The sequence below is a fragment of the Oratosquilla oratoria genome, chromosome 11, assembly GCF_046742065.1.
Source record: "Oratosquilla oratoria isolate Oo_2021 chromosome 11, ASM4674206v1, whole genome shotgun sequence".
NCBI lineage: Eukaryota > Metazoa > Arthropoda > Malacostraca > Stomatopoda > Squillidae > Oratosquilla > Oratosquilla oratoria.
The window spans coordinates 63,916,981-63,933,310 of NC_134787.1; the positions used below are offsets into that span (position 1 = coordinate 63,916,981).

General features: G+C 40.0%; 1 protein-coding gene across 1 annotated transcript; it reads right to left on the bottom strand.

The window, feature by feature from the left end:
* Positions 1–3: 3 nt before the first annotated feature.
* DCTN2-p50 (dynactin subunit 2) lies at positions 4–15,264 on the bottom strand. The gene is made up of 8 exons (XM_076193032.1): positions 15,127–15,264; positions 12,995–13,206; positions 11,854–11,965; positions 9,545–9,699; positions 7,613–7,853; positions 6,028–6,216; positions 4,422–4,524; positions 4–722 (listed from the first exon to the last, which is right to left on the bottom strand). The coding sequence occupies exons 1-8, from the start codon at positions 15,160–15,162 to the stop codon at positions 544–546; spliced, it is 1,227 nt and encodes a 408-aa protein (XP_076049147.1). The 5' UTR covers positions 15,163–15,264; the 3' UTR covers positions 4–543.
* Positions 15,265–16,330: the final 1,066 nt, after the last annotated feature.

Genomic DNA, 16,330 nt, shown 5'->3' on the forward strand with positions numbered 1-16,330 from the left:
TAGAGTTGGCATTACAAAGAAAAAAATAAATAAAGAAAAAAAAATTAGAATTGCTCTCAAAAGAAAATGAATAACACAAAACCAAATCCAATTTACTATTCAATTCACTTGTTCATAAAAACTTGACTGATGTTCACGAAACTTTATATGTGTGGACATAAAAAAAACTTAAGTGCATTTATGTATGTGATGACTGCAAATGGATCATGTGTCTTGAGTAACTGATAAGCAAGACAAATAACATCTTAAGACTTATAGAGAAGTGCTGACTAAAGCTGGGTGCACCCAGGCCCATCACTACCTATATATTATAGACAGCAAGTTACAAAGAAACTATATATATATACATATATATACACATATATATATATATATATATAGTGTTACCTACAGAAATAAATAGGCATCAATGGAAGAAAAAAGTTCATGCTAGTATAGCAATCATGATCTGTTAGCAATGGAAATTCAAGCAGAATGTCCACTTCTGTTGAGGCTCAAATAACAAAATGTATCCATATACCGGTTTTCTACTTCACTTTACTTTTACTTCTGTAGTGTTTGAATTCGAGTGTCAAGATTAGCCATATTATTCTGAATGATATTGAGGTTCTGTGTAAATTTTTCTTGCACAGCATTGAGAAGATCCGAGTTGGTCTGCAGAGATGATGTTAGCTGGGTTTGTGCAACATCCAACTGCTTCAAGGATTTGCTGAATTGCATGGCTGAAAAGGAAATGTTGTTAAGAACTACAGATGAAAGTAATGTACAGTACATACATACATATACCAAGGCTTTTTCCCCCTTTCAAGGGAGGTAGCCAAAAAGGGAAAGGCATAAAAATACTCCCACCCATTTCACCCCTAATACACTCCACACCCCTCCCACCCTCCCTCTCATCTGAGCACCTCCTGGATGACGGGTCATCCCTGCACCTTGTCCACCGCCCTGGGTCAGAAGCAGTGTCGCAAGACACAGCACATCCACAGCAAGGCCGCTTCATTTAATCGGCGACCCCCCTCTCCGTCCCCCCTTGCATATAAGGAGAGGACGGGGAGAAATCCCTTCGGGCTGCGTCAAAATTTACTCACACATACTACCCCACCCCCCCGCCCATTTCTCCTCATGCAATCACAACATCATCCATATACAACCATTCTCCACTCACCTCTGTCTTCCATCCTCTCCCTTCCTTCCTCAACAGACATTCCCCTCTTCCCCAAAGCCCCCTTCACCCCATCCATCAACCTCATCCTAGGACGTCCCCTCATGTTCACTCCCTCCACATCTGCCTTCCATACCTCTTTTACTAGTCTTTCTTCACTCATTCTTTCCATGTGTCCAAACCATTCTAATATTCTTTCATCAACCCTATCTCCCAGCTCCTTTTTCACCCCTGTTCTCCTCCTCACCTCCTCATTTCTCACTCTATCCAGCCTAGTAACCCCCACCATACTTCTCAGACACCTCATCTCAAACACATTCAAACTCCTTCTCTCTTCTTCTCTTATGTTCCACGTTTCTGCCCCATACAGTGCTGTTGGCACAATCACTCCTTCATACAGTCTCCTCTTCGCATCCATTCCTAAATGTCTATTCCTCATTACACTCTTTAATCCATCAAGGCATTTACTCGCTTCTCTCAATCTACATTCTACCTCCACCTTCACTCCACCTTTTCCTGCTACACTTGCACCCAAGTATCTAAAACTATCCACTTCCTCCAGTCGCTCTCCCTTAATGTTCACTTCCAGTCTACTGCCACTTTCACCCATTGTACATCTCATCACCTTACTTTTTGTCGCAAGACCTTACTTTTACCCACATTTATCTTTAGCTTTCTTCTATCACATACTCTCCCAAACTCTGCCACCAGCTTCCTCAATCTCTCCTCCGACCCTGCCACAAGCGCAGTGTCGTCCGCAAACAACAGCTGGCTCACCTCCCACTTTTCTCCATTTTCTTTAACCATCTCCAATCCCTGACCCACTACCCTAGCATTCACCTCTCGCACCACCCCATCCATGTATAAGTTGAACAGCCAGGGCGACATAACGCATCCTTGACGAAGTCCCACCTTTACTTCAAACCACTCACTCTCTCCATTTCTAATCCTGACACAAGCTCTACTACTCTCATAAAAACTCTTGACAGCTCCCAAAAGCTTTCCTCCTATCCCATAAATCTGCATAACCTCCCACAGTGCCTTTCTGTCTACCCTATCATAAGCCTTTTCCAGATCCATAAAAGCCCAAAAAACATCCTTCCCCTTTCCTATAGCTTTCTCACATATCTGTCTTACCACAAAGATCTGATCTACACAACCTCTACCTGTCCTAAATCCACACTGTTCCTCACCAATTACTCCTTCTGTTCCTCTCCTAATCCTCTCAATCAAGATCCTCCCATAAGCCTTCCCTACTACACTTAACAGGCTAATCCCTCTGAAACTACTACATTCACACTTGTCCCCTTTTCCCTTGTAAAGAGGAACTATACAGGCACTTCTCCAGTCCTCCAGTACTCTACCCTCTCTCCAGCAAACATTAAATAACCTCACCAACCAGTCCACCATCACTGAACCTCCCTTTTTTAGACATTCTGCATGGCATCCATCCAGACCAGGTGCCTTACCTGCTTTCATCTTTACAACTGCCTTCACCTCATCCTTCCTTATTTCTCCTCCATTCTCCTCACTCATCACTCTCATTTTCTTCGCATTTCCCACTGCAGCTATCTTTCCTTCCCTATCCTCCTTCACATTTAGCAACTCCGTAAAATATTCTGCCCATCTTCCCCTTACTGCCTTCTCTTCCATTATCATCTCTCCATCTGCACCTTTTACCTTTTCTTCCCTACTTCTCTTAATTTCTTTCCAAAACATCTTTTTATTACTTTCAAAATTTTCTGTCATACTCTTACCCCATTTCACATCTGCTCTCCTCTTTGCCTCCTTTACCTTTTGCTTTACTTCTCTTTTCTTTTCTTTGTACGTCTCATATGACTCCCCCGTCCTCTTTTGTAACCAATCTGTGAATGCTCGCTTCTTCTCTTCTCAGTACATACATACATATACCAAAGGCTTTTTTCCCCCTTACAAGGGAGGTGGCTAAAAAGAAAAAGGCATAGAAATCACTCCCACCCATTCCATCCCTAATACACTCCACTGCCCTCCACCCTCCTCCCCCCCTCTCATCTTGGCACCTCCTGGATGATGGGTCATTCCTGCATCTTGTCCACTGCCATGGGTCAGATGCAGTATCACAAGACACAGCACATCCACAACAAGGCAGCTTCATTAATTCAGCAACGCCCCCCTCTCCATCCCCTCATGAAGAAAAGGAGAAGACAGAGAGAAATCCCTTCGGGCTGCGTCAAATTATTTCTCATACATACTTCCTCACCCCCCATCCCCCACCCACTCCCCCTCATGCATCACAGCATCATCCATACACAACCCTTCTCCATTCACCCCTATTTTCTGTCCTCTTCCATCCTTTCTCAACAGTGATGCAGAAAATTTAAAAACCAAATTGCTATGGAACATGACTTCTTGCTTTTGACATCCCCCTCACCTAATGGAGGTGCAGCCTTGATGGCTGGCACTCTGTCTTTAGGTTGGGCCCCAAGATTTTTAACTTGAACTGTTTCTTACACTTTTTAACAGACTGAGAGATGATGATTGGCAACTACTCTCTTCTCCCTACCATTCTCAACCAGTGACAGAAATAGTCTCATAATAAGACAACACAAAATACAATTCAGACCACCCCTTTGACCCAATTAGCCTTGATATAGAACTTACTGTATATCAAAAACTTATAGGCTTTTTCCCACTTAACAGGGGAGGCAGCAAGAAAAAAAAAATAAAATAAATAAATAAAAATAAAATAAAATCCACAACCATCCTTTCCATCCCCACATACTCTACTCCCATTCATTCCCTCCCTCTTATCTTGGCTCCCCATGGATGACGGGTCATCCATGCATCTTGCCCACTGCCCTTGTTCAGAAGCAGCATGGCAAGACACAGCACATCCAAAGCACCGCAGCCTCATTTAATCAGTAACCCCCGCTCTTGCTATCTATATACCAAGAGCTTTTTCCCCCTTATAAAGGAGGTAGCTAAATCAGGCACATACCTATTCTCACCCATTTCACTCCCCTTCACCACCCTTTCCATCCACCCATTTCCTCCTCTGTCATCCCCTCACATCCACTTCCCCCACCTCTGCCTTCCACATCTTTTACTAATCTTTCATCACTCATTCTTTACATGTGTCCAAACCATCCCAGTACTCTTTCATCAGCCCTATCTGCCATCTCCTTTTCCACTCCTGCTCTCGCCCTCACCTCCTCGTTTCTCTATCCAACCTTGTAACTCCTGCAATACTTCTCAGACCCCTAGAAAAATATCAACATACCTTGGTCATGTAATGCTTCTATGGACACAAGACGGTCCAATACTTCTGGCAGTGCACAACACAGCGCTTCAGAGTTCTTAACCAAATCGTACAACTCGTTGATCTGAGAACAAAGAATGAATAAAAAATTATCAGGTTAACATTTATAGTAAAACATTCACATTCAACACACGTTTACATTAAAACACTTTGAAGATTTCCTTAAAAGCAAAGATACAAGACAATGGTGGTGATGATTTGGTTTAACGTCACAAACTCCCCTCTATCGAGAGCCTAGGACAGTGCCCCTTACAGTGGACTTTCTAACATGGAATTGAATGAACCAAGCCCTTAGCTCAACTAACCCCAAGCAGGGTTCAAATCGCCATCATCTCGACCTTCGCCACAAGTAACATCACCCTAACCCGCTCAGCCAGACGATGGTAAAATCTGAATTGTGGTCAAATGGGGAGTGGGTTACTGGAACCATATCCCCCTCCACCCAGCAACTCTTGGATAAGTACTATTATCCTTTGCTTAAATATACATATATCTATACTGTTGTTGAGACATTCTGACAAGTTGAAGTGGATGGGAAGAGTAAAGACTGGACTCGTATTCAGAGTTTTATTCTTGACTAGTTTCGCTGCAAGCTTTTTCAAAAGAATACTAATGGCTATTTCAAGAATAAAACTCTGAATAAGACTCCATTCTTTCCTCTTCCTACTCACTTCACACAAACACAAACACAGTTTTCCACACAGAGTGGTGGACATCTGGAACAAGCTAGACAAAGATACAAAGAGAAATAAAGTACAAGATAAAGGAGTCAAAGAGAAAAGCAAATGTGAAATGGGGTAAAAGTATGGCAAATTTTTTAAAGTAATAAAAAGATGTTTTGAAAAGAAATTAAGAGAGGAAGAGGAGGTGAATCAAGTAGAGAAGAAAAAGTGAAAGGTGCAGATGGAGAGATGACAATGGAAGACAAGAAGAGGTAGATGGGCAGAGTATTTAGGGATGTTGCTGAATGTGAAGGAGGATAGGAAGGGGGTAGCTGCAGTGGATAGCACTAAGAAAATAAGTGACGAGTGAGGAAAATAGAGGAGAAATAAGGAAAGATGAGGTGAAGGCAGTTGATAAGATGACGAGAGCAGGCAAGGCACCTGGGTTGGATGGGTGGAGAAAAAAAAAAAAAAAAAAAAAAAAATTATTGATGGTGAGGGTAATATTTGTTTAAGAGAATGTAGAGTGCCAGAGGACAGGTGGAGTGCTTGTATAGTTCCACTACAAGAGAAAAGGGGACAAGTGTGAGTAGCAGTTTCAGAGGGATCAGTTTGTTGAGTGTAGTTGGGAAGGCTTATGGGAGGGTTTTAATTCAGAGGATTAAGAGAGAAACAGAGGGAGTAATTGGTGAGGAACAGTGTGGGTTTAGGTCAGGTAGGGGTTGTGTGGACCAGATTTTTGTGGTAAGATGTGTGAAAAATGTTTAAGAAAAGGTAATTATTTTCTACCTTCAGTATATGTAAATGTAATTTACAGGCCTATACACCCCTCTCCATAACAGTTGAAATCCTGTCTACAACCATACATATAATTGTAAAAGCCTCCAGGGTAATCATAAACCCACCTTGCTCTGTTTGTCAGCTTCTTCAATGGCAGTTTTCTTTTCTGAAATTTGGTTCATGCGGGTGTGTACGGCATGCAAGCGTCCTTCCACATGATCCAGATGTGCTGGGTCGAGCAATGACATTCGACCGCTCAACACACCAATGGCTCCCACGATAGATTTGTGGTTTGTAGCAGCTGACAAACTTGACTGCAAACAAAAAATTTCCATTTGAATAAAACTATCACAATATACATACATACATCAGGTTTGAGGATAAACAAGGTGAAGGAAGTATCAAAACTCTTGGACTCTACATGTAATAGATCACAGGGTGAAAATGTGTTAACGAACATATGCCTATGATGTAACCTACTTGGTGTTAAAACAAGCCTTAGGCCCCAAAAGATCACTAACTGGATCCTCAAAAATGCAGAGGGCAAATGACCCAAAGATTAGTCTCCTTAAATGTTCACTAATACAAGTAGTAGTACCACAGGACTGGATAAAGGTCAATGTAGTCTACATATCTATATACTAAGAGCTTTTTCCCCCTTAAAATGGAGGTAGCAAAGTTAAAGCTAGGTACCCACTCCCACCCATTCCACTCCCATCCACCACCCTTTACCCCTACTCTTCTTAGCTCCTAATGGATGATGGGTCATCCCTATATCCTGCCCAATGACAAGTCAATGTGGCACCAATCCATAAAGGAGAAAGTACGGATATCACTGAATTAACAACTTTGATCCTTGACCAGCACAATAGGGAGGTAAATGATATGTGCCTCTGGTCCATAGTTGCACCCTGATAGTCCCTAAAGCACTGCTCATACATTACCATCCCGATAATACTTCTGTACTGGTTTTCAGAAATTTATGGGACATAAATCAAGATCATACTGTATCTATGCCATCTATACTGACCAAATGCATAGGAAGACCTAATTGGCTTGGGTACATATTGTCACCATCTAAACCCAGGATGGTTGCTTGGCTCTGGATTGTCTACAGCACACAGCTTATTTAAAAAATGTGTCAAGCCATGCTAACTCATGAAAACATACATACATACATATACCAAGGCTTTTTCCCCCTTTCAAGGGAGGTAGCCAAAAAGGGAAAGGCATAAAATCACTCCCACCCATTTCATCCCTAAATACACTCCACACCCCTCCCACCCTCCCTCTCATCTGAGCACCTCCTGGATGACGGGTCATCCCTGCACCTTGTCCACCGCCCTGGGTCAGAAGCAGTGTCGCAAGACACAGCACATCCACAGCAAGGCCGCTTCATTTAATCGACGACCCCCCCCTCTCCGTCCCCCCTTGCATATAAGGAGAGGACGGGGAGAAATCCCTTCGGGCTGCGTCAAAATTTGCTCACACATACCACCTCACCCCCCACCCCCCTGCCCATTCCTCCTCATGCAATCACAACATCATCCATATACAACTCATGAAAACAGTGTTAGTTAAATATAACGCCTTAAATATTAGCCTGTATCAAAATGAAAAGGCATCGACTAAACTCACATTATTCAGGAGTCGTCTATACATATTCCAACATGTCTTCTGTCCACAAGAAAATACCAACCAAATTCTTACCAGCTTATCCGGATTATTTCCCAACAGTGATTCCAGTCTATCGATCCTTTTCTCCATGTCAGCAGCCTGTGCAAGTTCATTGAGTTTTGCATGTTCTGGTGCATAATACAATTCATATGTAATGCCTCCATTTGAATCACTACTTGTGCCTACAGGAGCTTGTCCACTTCCTTTCAGTTTTTCACCCTTTTCATTCACAAGCCCAGTTTTCTTAAAGCTCTCCAGCAAGTTGACTAGTTTTCTGTAAAATATTGTAATAATCTATTGATACCTGACAATTCAAGACAATGATATATATATAAACTGTCCATACAGTATGAACCAAGAAAAAAACTATAAACCCTTACAAAATATATCTACATACAAAGGGCTTCTTCCCCTTTACAAGGGAGGTAGCCAAGTCAAAAGCATGCACTTTGAAAATAACAGACGTTTTGAAAGGAAATTAAGAGAGGAAAAGGTGGTGAACCAGTGAGAGGAAAAGGTAAAAGGCACATATGGGCTGGTGTTCATGGAAATGAAGGTGGTGAGGAGAAGATTGGTATAGTATTTAGAGTTGTTGAATGTGAAAGAGGACAGCAAGGGATTGATAGTGGCAGTGGGAGGAGCTAAGAGAGTGACTGATACATATATACGTATACCAATGGCTTTCCCCCCTTACAAGGGTGAAAAAAAAAAAAAAAAAAAAAAAAAAAAAAAATCAACTCCCACCCATTCCATCCCCATATACTCCATTTCCATTCACTCCCTCTCTCTCCCTCTTATCTTGGCTCCTAGATGATGGGTCATCCCTGCATCTTGCCCACTGCCCTGGGTCAGTAGCAATGTAGCAAGACATAGCACATCCACAGCAAGGCCACTTCATTTCACCAGTGACCCCCACTCTCTCCCTCCCCTCATGCAGAAAAAGAGGAGACATGGAGAAATCTCTTCAGGCTAATTGTACATCAAAATATCATTCACACATACTCCCTCATTCCCTTCCCCATCCCACACCCACCCCCTTCCATGCATCACAGCATCATCCATACACAACCATTCTCCACTCACACCTTTTCTTCTGTCTTCTCCCTTCCTTCCTTAACAGACATTTCCCCCTTTCCCAATACCCTTTTTACCCCACCCATCCATCTCATCCTCGGGCACCCCCTCATGTTCACTCCTTCCACCTCTGTTTTCCACACTTTTAATCTTTCTTCACTCATTCTTCCATGTATCCAAAACATCCCAATAGTCTTTCATCAACCCCATCTCCCTTTCCATCCCCGCTCTCCTCCTCATTTCTCATTCTTTCCAGCCTAGTAACTCCTATTATACTTCTCAGGCATTTCATCTCAAAGACATTTAAACTCTCTTATGTTCCATGTTTCTGCCCCACACAGTGCTATTGGCACAATCACTCCTTCATACAATCTCCTCTTAGCATCCATTCCCAAGAGAGGAATAAAGGGAGTAATAGGTGAGGAGCAGTGTGGATTTAGGAAAGGTATAGGATGAGTATCAAATTTTTGTGGTAAGGCATACATTACTCTTGCTCTGAATACAAGCTACAATTGGGTCCTATAGATAACTATTTATCTTGCATTATATCAGAATGCTTCTATATCTACACTAAATTGTAGATTCAAACGTGAAGTTACCCCCCATAGTGACATACCATCACGCAGGGTAATTTTGACTGGTGGTGCAAGATGACCACAACTTTTTTGGCATACAAGTATTTTCTTTTAAAAACTAGTGACTGCTTCAACTTTATACCACCAGTCAAGTTCACCCTGCATGACAGTCTACCTCTGCTTAACATGTTTCCCAGGTCAATATGTCTGGAGATCATATTTTGTGTGTTTTATAAAAATACATTACCAGGGACTTCAAGTAAATACACTCATGCTGTGTACATTCTACCAATCAAAGAATATACCAGGAACTTACTTGAGCAATGCTGCCTGCGGTTGTGAAATTGAAGCAATGGTGTCTGACCCAAGGGTTTCCTCAAGGTGAAGATTAACCAGTGTCTGATGTAATGTATCAGCTTGACTTGCTAGATGCACTGCCGAGATTTTCTCGTTTCCAGATGACAACGTCCCCTAGTACCAGAATAATAAAACATATGTCATGAACTTAAATTCGTAGTTTTAGTATGGTTCATTAAATTCCATGCTGCAAACCCCTCTGTGAGGGTCCCCATCCTAGCCTTCCAGTAGGGGGGAGTTTGTGACGTTAAACCACATCATCCTCAGAAAGTTGTAACATCAGTGAAAATTAAAATGTTACAATTTTCAACAATCATATACATCCTGTTATGTGATTTAGATCACGGGGTCAACCAAGGAATAGGTAGGTGGCCGGTGTGAAGCCACTATTTCATGGTCTACATGTCAAACAAGGTCAAATTGAGTGTAGATAGATAAATTGGAAAAAATAGACAACCATGACTTTATGGTATGGATGCCAAACAAGTAGATGTGTGTGTGGATGATAGGATTGGAGAGGAGAGAGAGGAGAAAAAAAAAAGACAACAGCAATACCCTATTCCATGAAAAGGGTACACTGGGATGAACTGTCAGTATTGAGGGAAAGTGGTAAGGTGTAATCTTGACAAGGTTTACATACAAAAGTGTGACGAGGGATTTTTTCACCTTTTTTTCAAACTAGTCAAACCTTCCTACACATGAAGTTACACACATCTTATCCACAGTAGAATTCCAGAAGTTACACTGATCATTCAAAGATCACCTTGCTGAAAGTCATACTATCCTACCCTTTGAATTGTTATAAGGCTTAGGAGTACACATTTCTGGGTTCGGTCTTCAATCCATAGCACCAACAATTTTTCCTATTCCCTGAATGGGCCCTCACCATAGTTTTGAATATTGTAGACTTCACAGCTTCCTATATCCATTCCTTGTCCTTCCTTCAAGTTGGTAAATGCAGTGAAGTAAGAAGTGTAGGTCTCATGATTTATATATTTATATATATATATATATATATATATATATTTATATATTTTTTTTTTTTTTTTTTTTTTTTTTTTTTTTTTTTTTTAACCTCTTGGACCAAAATGCAGATGTCTCACTAGTGAGAGAGCTACTTTTCAATTAGAATGTCAGGACTACTGATGGGATCGAACACTTCAACTCAATCAGATTTTTCCTTTCGAAATCTGTTCCATATAGGGTTTTGGGTAGTAACTCTTTCATACAACCTTCCTTTTACATTAATCCCCAAATACCCATCTTTCACAACACTTTCCATTCAACCCAGATATTTACTTGTTTCCTTTTCTCTACAATTGCCTTCCACATAAGTTTCCATCCATTACCATTTACAACCCCAAGTACTTTTCCACTTCCTCCAGCCTCTCACCTTTCACAATTGCATCCATACTGCTGCCACCTCCACTACTCCAGGCATTTTAGTATATGTTTAAACAGTAGTTTCTACTAATTATTATTCCATACTAGATACACATGTATTTTTGCTAGCCTGAGGCCTAACAATTTAGAAGCCCTCCAGCCAAAGTGCAAAAAAAATTTCAGTGTTATTTTTAGCATTTATTTATCTTTTTGTCTCTACAGTACATATTGTGTACTTCTGAGGAGGAATTGTGACTTATGGGATATTAAACACCTATCATCATTTTCTACTTTACTCAATTTTGTTTAAAAATTCCTCTCTTCCTATAACAATAAAATAATTAAAATTCATAAAAATACTATGTTAATGTATACTACATACATACATATACCAAGGCTTTTTCCCCCTTACAAGGGGGGTAGCCAAAAAGAAAAAGGCATAAAATCATTCCCACCCATTCCATCCCTGAATACAGTCCACACCCCTCCACCCTCCCTCATATCTTAGCACCTCCTGGATGACGGGTCATCCCTGCACCTTGTCCACTGCCCTGGGTCAGAAGCAGTGTCGCAAGACACAGCACATCCACAGCAAGGCCGCTTCATTAAATCGGCGACCCCCCCTCTCCGTCCCCCCATTGCATAAAATGAGAGGACGGGGAGAAATCCCTTCGGGCTGCGTCAAATTTTGCTCCCACATACTACCTCACCCCCCATCCACCCGCCCATTCCACCTCATGCTATCACATCATCATCCATATAGAACACTATTTTAATGTATACTAAAATGCATTAATGGAATTCATGAATTACAATTCCTTATCACACCCTGGAAACAAATCATTCCAAAGACTTGTAGGCTTAAGTAATAAGCAAATTACTGACCTTCACATTTTGCAGTTCTTCTTGTAACTGCGTAACCTCACACTGAAGACGCTGATACTTCTGGACCACTGTCTCCTTTTCACCTTCACCAACTAACTCCCATTCTCCATGCCTAAAGAACAATACAAAGTATTAAACGCTGGGACATTGTGACAAGTTGATGAAGGTGGAAAAAGAAGTCACGGTCTAGTTTCGAGTTTTTGAGTTTAATCCTGACTGGTTTTGCTCTATGCTTCTTCAGAAGAAGCATAGACCGAAACCGGTCAGGAATAAACTCAAAAACTTGAAACTAGTCCCTTGACTTCTTTTTCCACCATCAAAGTATTAAATGTTTTCATAGTTACTTATTAGTGATTTACAAGGCCCTAATCAATTAATCCATTGCCTGGATCTCTCTTACTGGAGACCCTTAGTTTTTGGGAAACTGGCAACTGCTGCCAGACAGCCCATAGGTACCTCAGGGAAGAAATATTGTGTTGTTTAGGGATTGTTTGTATGGCAGTGTGGTAAGCAATGTTCAACGTCTTCTCTATGATGGTTGTATCTAGAGCAGTTTGATTCTATGGCCAGGCCTATTCTGTGTTGATACTGTTTCACTTCTTGCAGTTCTTGAGAGGGTATTTTCTGAGGGGCTGATGGTATGATTTACTCCTGGCCTCACTTGCTTTTATGACAATGGGAAGATTAATTCTCACACTTGTCAGTTTCGTTTTCCTTTTTAAATTAAAGAATTTCTGTTTTCTATGCCAGATTTGTGTCTCATTCAAGTTTTTGCTCTAAGTCACGAAACTTTGCCCCATGGGAAGTATCAAACTACCTTAGATACAACCATACAAATGACATTGAGTACCTCTTCTTACACAGCCTCACAATAACTATCCCTAGACAACAATACAACATTTCTTCCTTGAGTGACCTATGGGCTGATCCAGTAGCTATTGCCAGTTACCTGGGAGCTATGGGTTTCTTGTAAGATACCCAGGGTAACATATTGATTATGTTGCTTTGATGCATGACAATGGCAAGGATGAAGAGTATGAAAATGCTGAACAATCTAAAAAGTATTCCATAAGTGACCACTATTTGCTATTGGATCCTAAATACAATAAAAACCTGAAAAAGAACACATGGTTTACATTACCTTACATCATATCCAGTCCTTCTCTGTCGAGAGATCCGATCCGAAAAGTCCACCTTTGAACCATCTAAAATCTTTCCCTTAAAACGGTCATGTGCATCTTCAGCGGATATGTGGAGCGTTTCAATTGCATCACTTATATCTCCAGGTTCAGTAAAGTCTTGCTCTGCTTCAGGCAAATCCGAGGTTTCATAGACGTCAGGTTGGTCATAAACCTACGAATAGAAAACAATGTAGCCAAGCCAAAAAAAAGTCTACCTCTAAATATGCCATTCATAACATGTACCAGAAAATTTCTATCATGTAAATGACCAGCTTACCAAGACAGTTTTACAAAGAAAAAGAAAATCAAGTAAACAATTTAAATGAAATACAAAATACATGAAGGATAACCAGTCATCCAGTAGAAGCCAAGATAAGAGGGAGGGAGGGGGGTGAATGGGAGTGGAATATGTGGGGATGGAAAAGGTGGGAGTGGATTTTATGCCTTTGTTTTTTTGACTACCTCCCTTGTTAAGGGAAAAGAATCTTTGGTATACATACGAATAAGAAATAAAGACATAGCCTACACCTTCTTGTATTTATCATGACAGTGTGCAATAAAGTAGACCTTTTGCTCATTTTTCTTAAAATCCACTTTTTAAGTCATTCTTCCTATGATATTCTACTCAAAATTATTTAACTTTTGGCATTTTAGAAAGCACCAAGGTACAAGGGAGCATTTGTGCCAATTACACTTTATGGAGTAAAGACTCTGAACATGAAAGAAGGAGAAAGGAAGAGCCAAAATGCGAGTGAGAAGTATGGTGGGTATTATGATGTGAAGGCCACAATGGAAATAAGTTTACATGCTTTTCTGTGTTATCCTTGCAATTGTAATTGTTATTTTAAACTATGTGTTCTTTTCATTATCTGTACTTCATGTATATTGATTCATTGCCAAATAAACTTATTATTATTATTATTATGAGAATGAAGTGAAAGAAATGTGGAGAGCACGGGTGAGAACCGACAGATAGGGTTGATCCAAGTATCAAGATGATTTGGGTACATGGAAAGTATGAACAAGAGAAGATAGCAAAACAAGTGTGGAAAGCAGGACCAGATGGAGTTTACTTGAGTAGAAGATTGAACGAAGTGGATGGATGGGATGAACAGGACACTGGATGAAAGTGGTGTGGGTTGAGCAAGTACGTAACAGATGGGAGTGAATGGAGATTGGTCGTAAATGGATCAGGGTTTGGCCCTTCCCAGTTCACCCTTGTCTCATATAAAGTTATGCATACAATGTACAGTTGGAAGGGTAGACCAAGAAAGTAATGACAGGGATAAAGGAGCAAATTGTTTGTGAACAGAACCTTCAGGATTCTTGTGTCAGCCTCAACAAACGTCAATTAAAATAGGTTTTTAATTGAAACTTAAATTGATGAAAAAAATCCAGTAGTGATTTGAATTTGAATAAATTAAAATCTATTACAAATCTTGAATTTAAAGCACTCCTGGGGTATAACGATCATGTACAGAAAACTCAGGTATCTCATGCTAAACAAAAATCACCAGCAATCACCAATTATTCAAATTACCTTAGTTTGAATATACAATAAATTATTGGTACTATATTGATATATATTGATACTATTGTAACTAGTCCACAAGAATCTTGAACCAAATTGACAAAAAATTAGTCAACCCCAATCCTGCTAGCTATGGACATTCTACATCATACATCTTGCACCTTAAATCCTATTCTTCAACTTCATATTTTCCTTATGATTAACTTAATCTTGATAATTAAGAATTGTGATTTCTGTGCAAAAAGAAACTGGAAACAAGCTCCGTCTATTAATTCAAAAGAGTAACCATTAGATGAGTCATGGATGTTTCTCCTGTTCCAAACTGACACTCAATAAACAGAATAAAAACGAAATAACTGTTTTCTACTGCTCTGACAGTATTCCTTGTGAGGACTAGTTATCATTTAGAAACAAATACAGTATCATATACGATAACCTGTACTGTAAACATAATTGAAGTGTATGAACTAAATTTCACTTCTATGTAATATCTGCTCTTACATGTTCAGTGTCATTCAACCTATTATTCTATATTACGATTAACATCACTAAAACACTTACAATTCCTGGTAATCCAGCGTATTTAGGGTCGGCCATGGTGTTACTTCGCACGTATTTGTAGTGACAGCTGCTCTCTTCCTTCGTTCCTGCCCAGCCCCTGGGTTTTCGCAATTTCTCGACAAGTTAAAACATTACACCCTCAAAATACAACAAAAATAAATATTCAGCTACTAAAATAAAATAAAATAATGATAATATATTGATAAAATTATGTATACATTATTTCTTTACCTTGTCAGATAAAAATCGACGAAACAGTAGTATTTATCCACAAAGTTTGTAAGGTTATAATAACTCCATTGCACCTGATGAATCATAGCGCTCTGTAGAATTCACCATGATACAAGAGAAGTAAAATTATTATATGCTAACTAATTAGTTATTCCTTATGCAAATGCCATATTCTCATCGTAAGTATTGATTACAGTTTTCATTATCAATGGACTTTAAATATATTTTACCAAGCATTCGTACGTTTAGTTTAGTTTTAATTTTGCAACATAAATCATTTTACAAAAATATCAAGACAATACCAATAGACATGAATAATTTAACAAACATATAGAACATAGACTGAGTCATATGTAAAAATATCTTAATATACTAGAGATAATTTTAAAATGTCCGATGAGGGGCTTATTTCCATTGAGGTCCTGTTACTTGACTGAAGTGTCATCCTGATAATACCACGTGTTACAGTTATACCCTACACATGTCAGTAATGTGTCTTAGAAACGTAGTTGTAAATCTTTAGCCAGCACTGACGTAGTTTTAAATATTTAGCCAGCACTCTCTACCATTAGAAAGTAGTTAAATTTACATTTCTCCCTGGCTTATGTATAACTACCCATCGGTAGTCTATAACGTGTAACCAATGAAGCCTATCTATCAATATGCCAAGGGCTTATTCCACCTTATAAGGGAGGTAGTCTAGTCAAGTGCACATATCCCCCATCCACCACCTTTGTTTCCATTTCATCTAAACTCCTAGTGGATGAACTTATGAAGGGACACCCCTTTCCTTGCCCACCGCCCTAGTCAGAAGCAAGACACAACATATCCATAGCAGAACCACAATTGCATGTTGAACCCCACTCCCCGTCCCCTCATGCAATAAATATAGAAGACAGGGAGAAATCCCAACAAGCTATGTCAGAATATTATCCATAAACATCCATCCTCCACTCACCCCTACCCCCCTGCC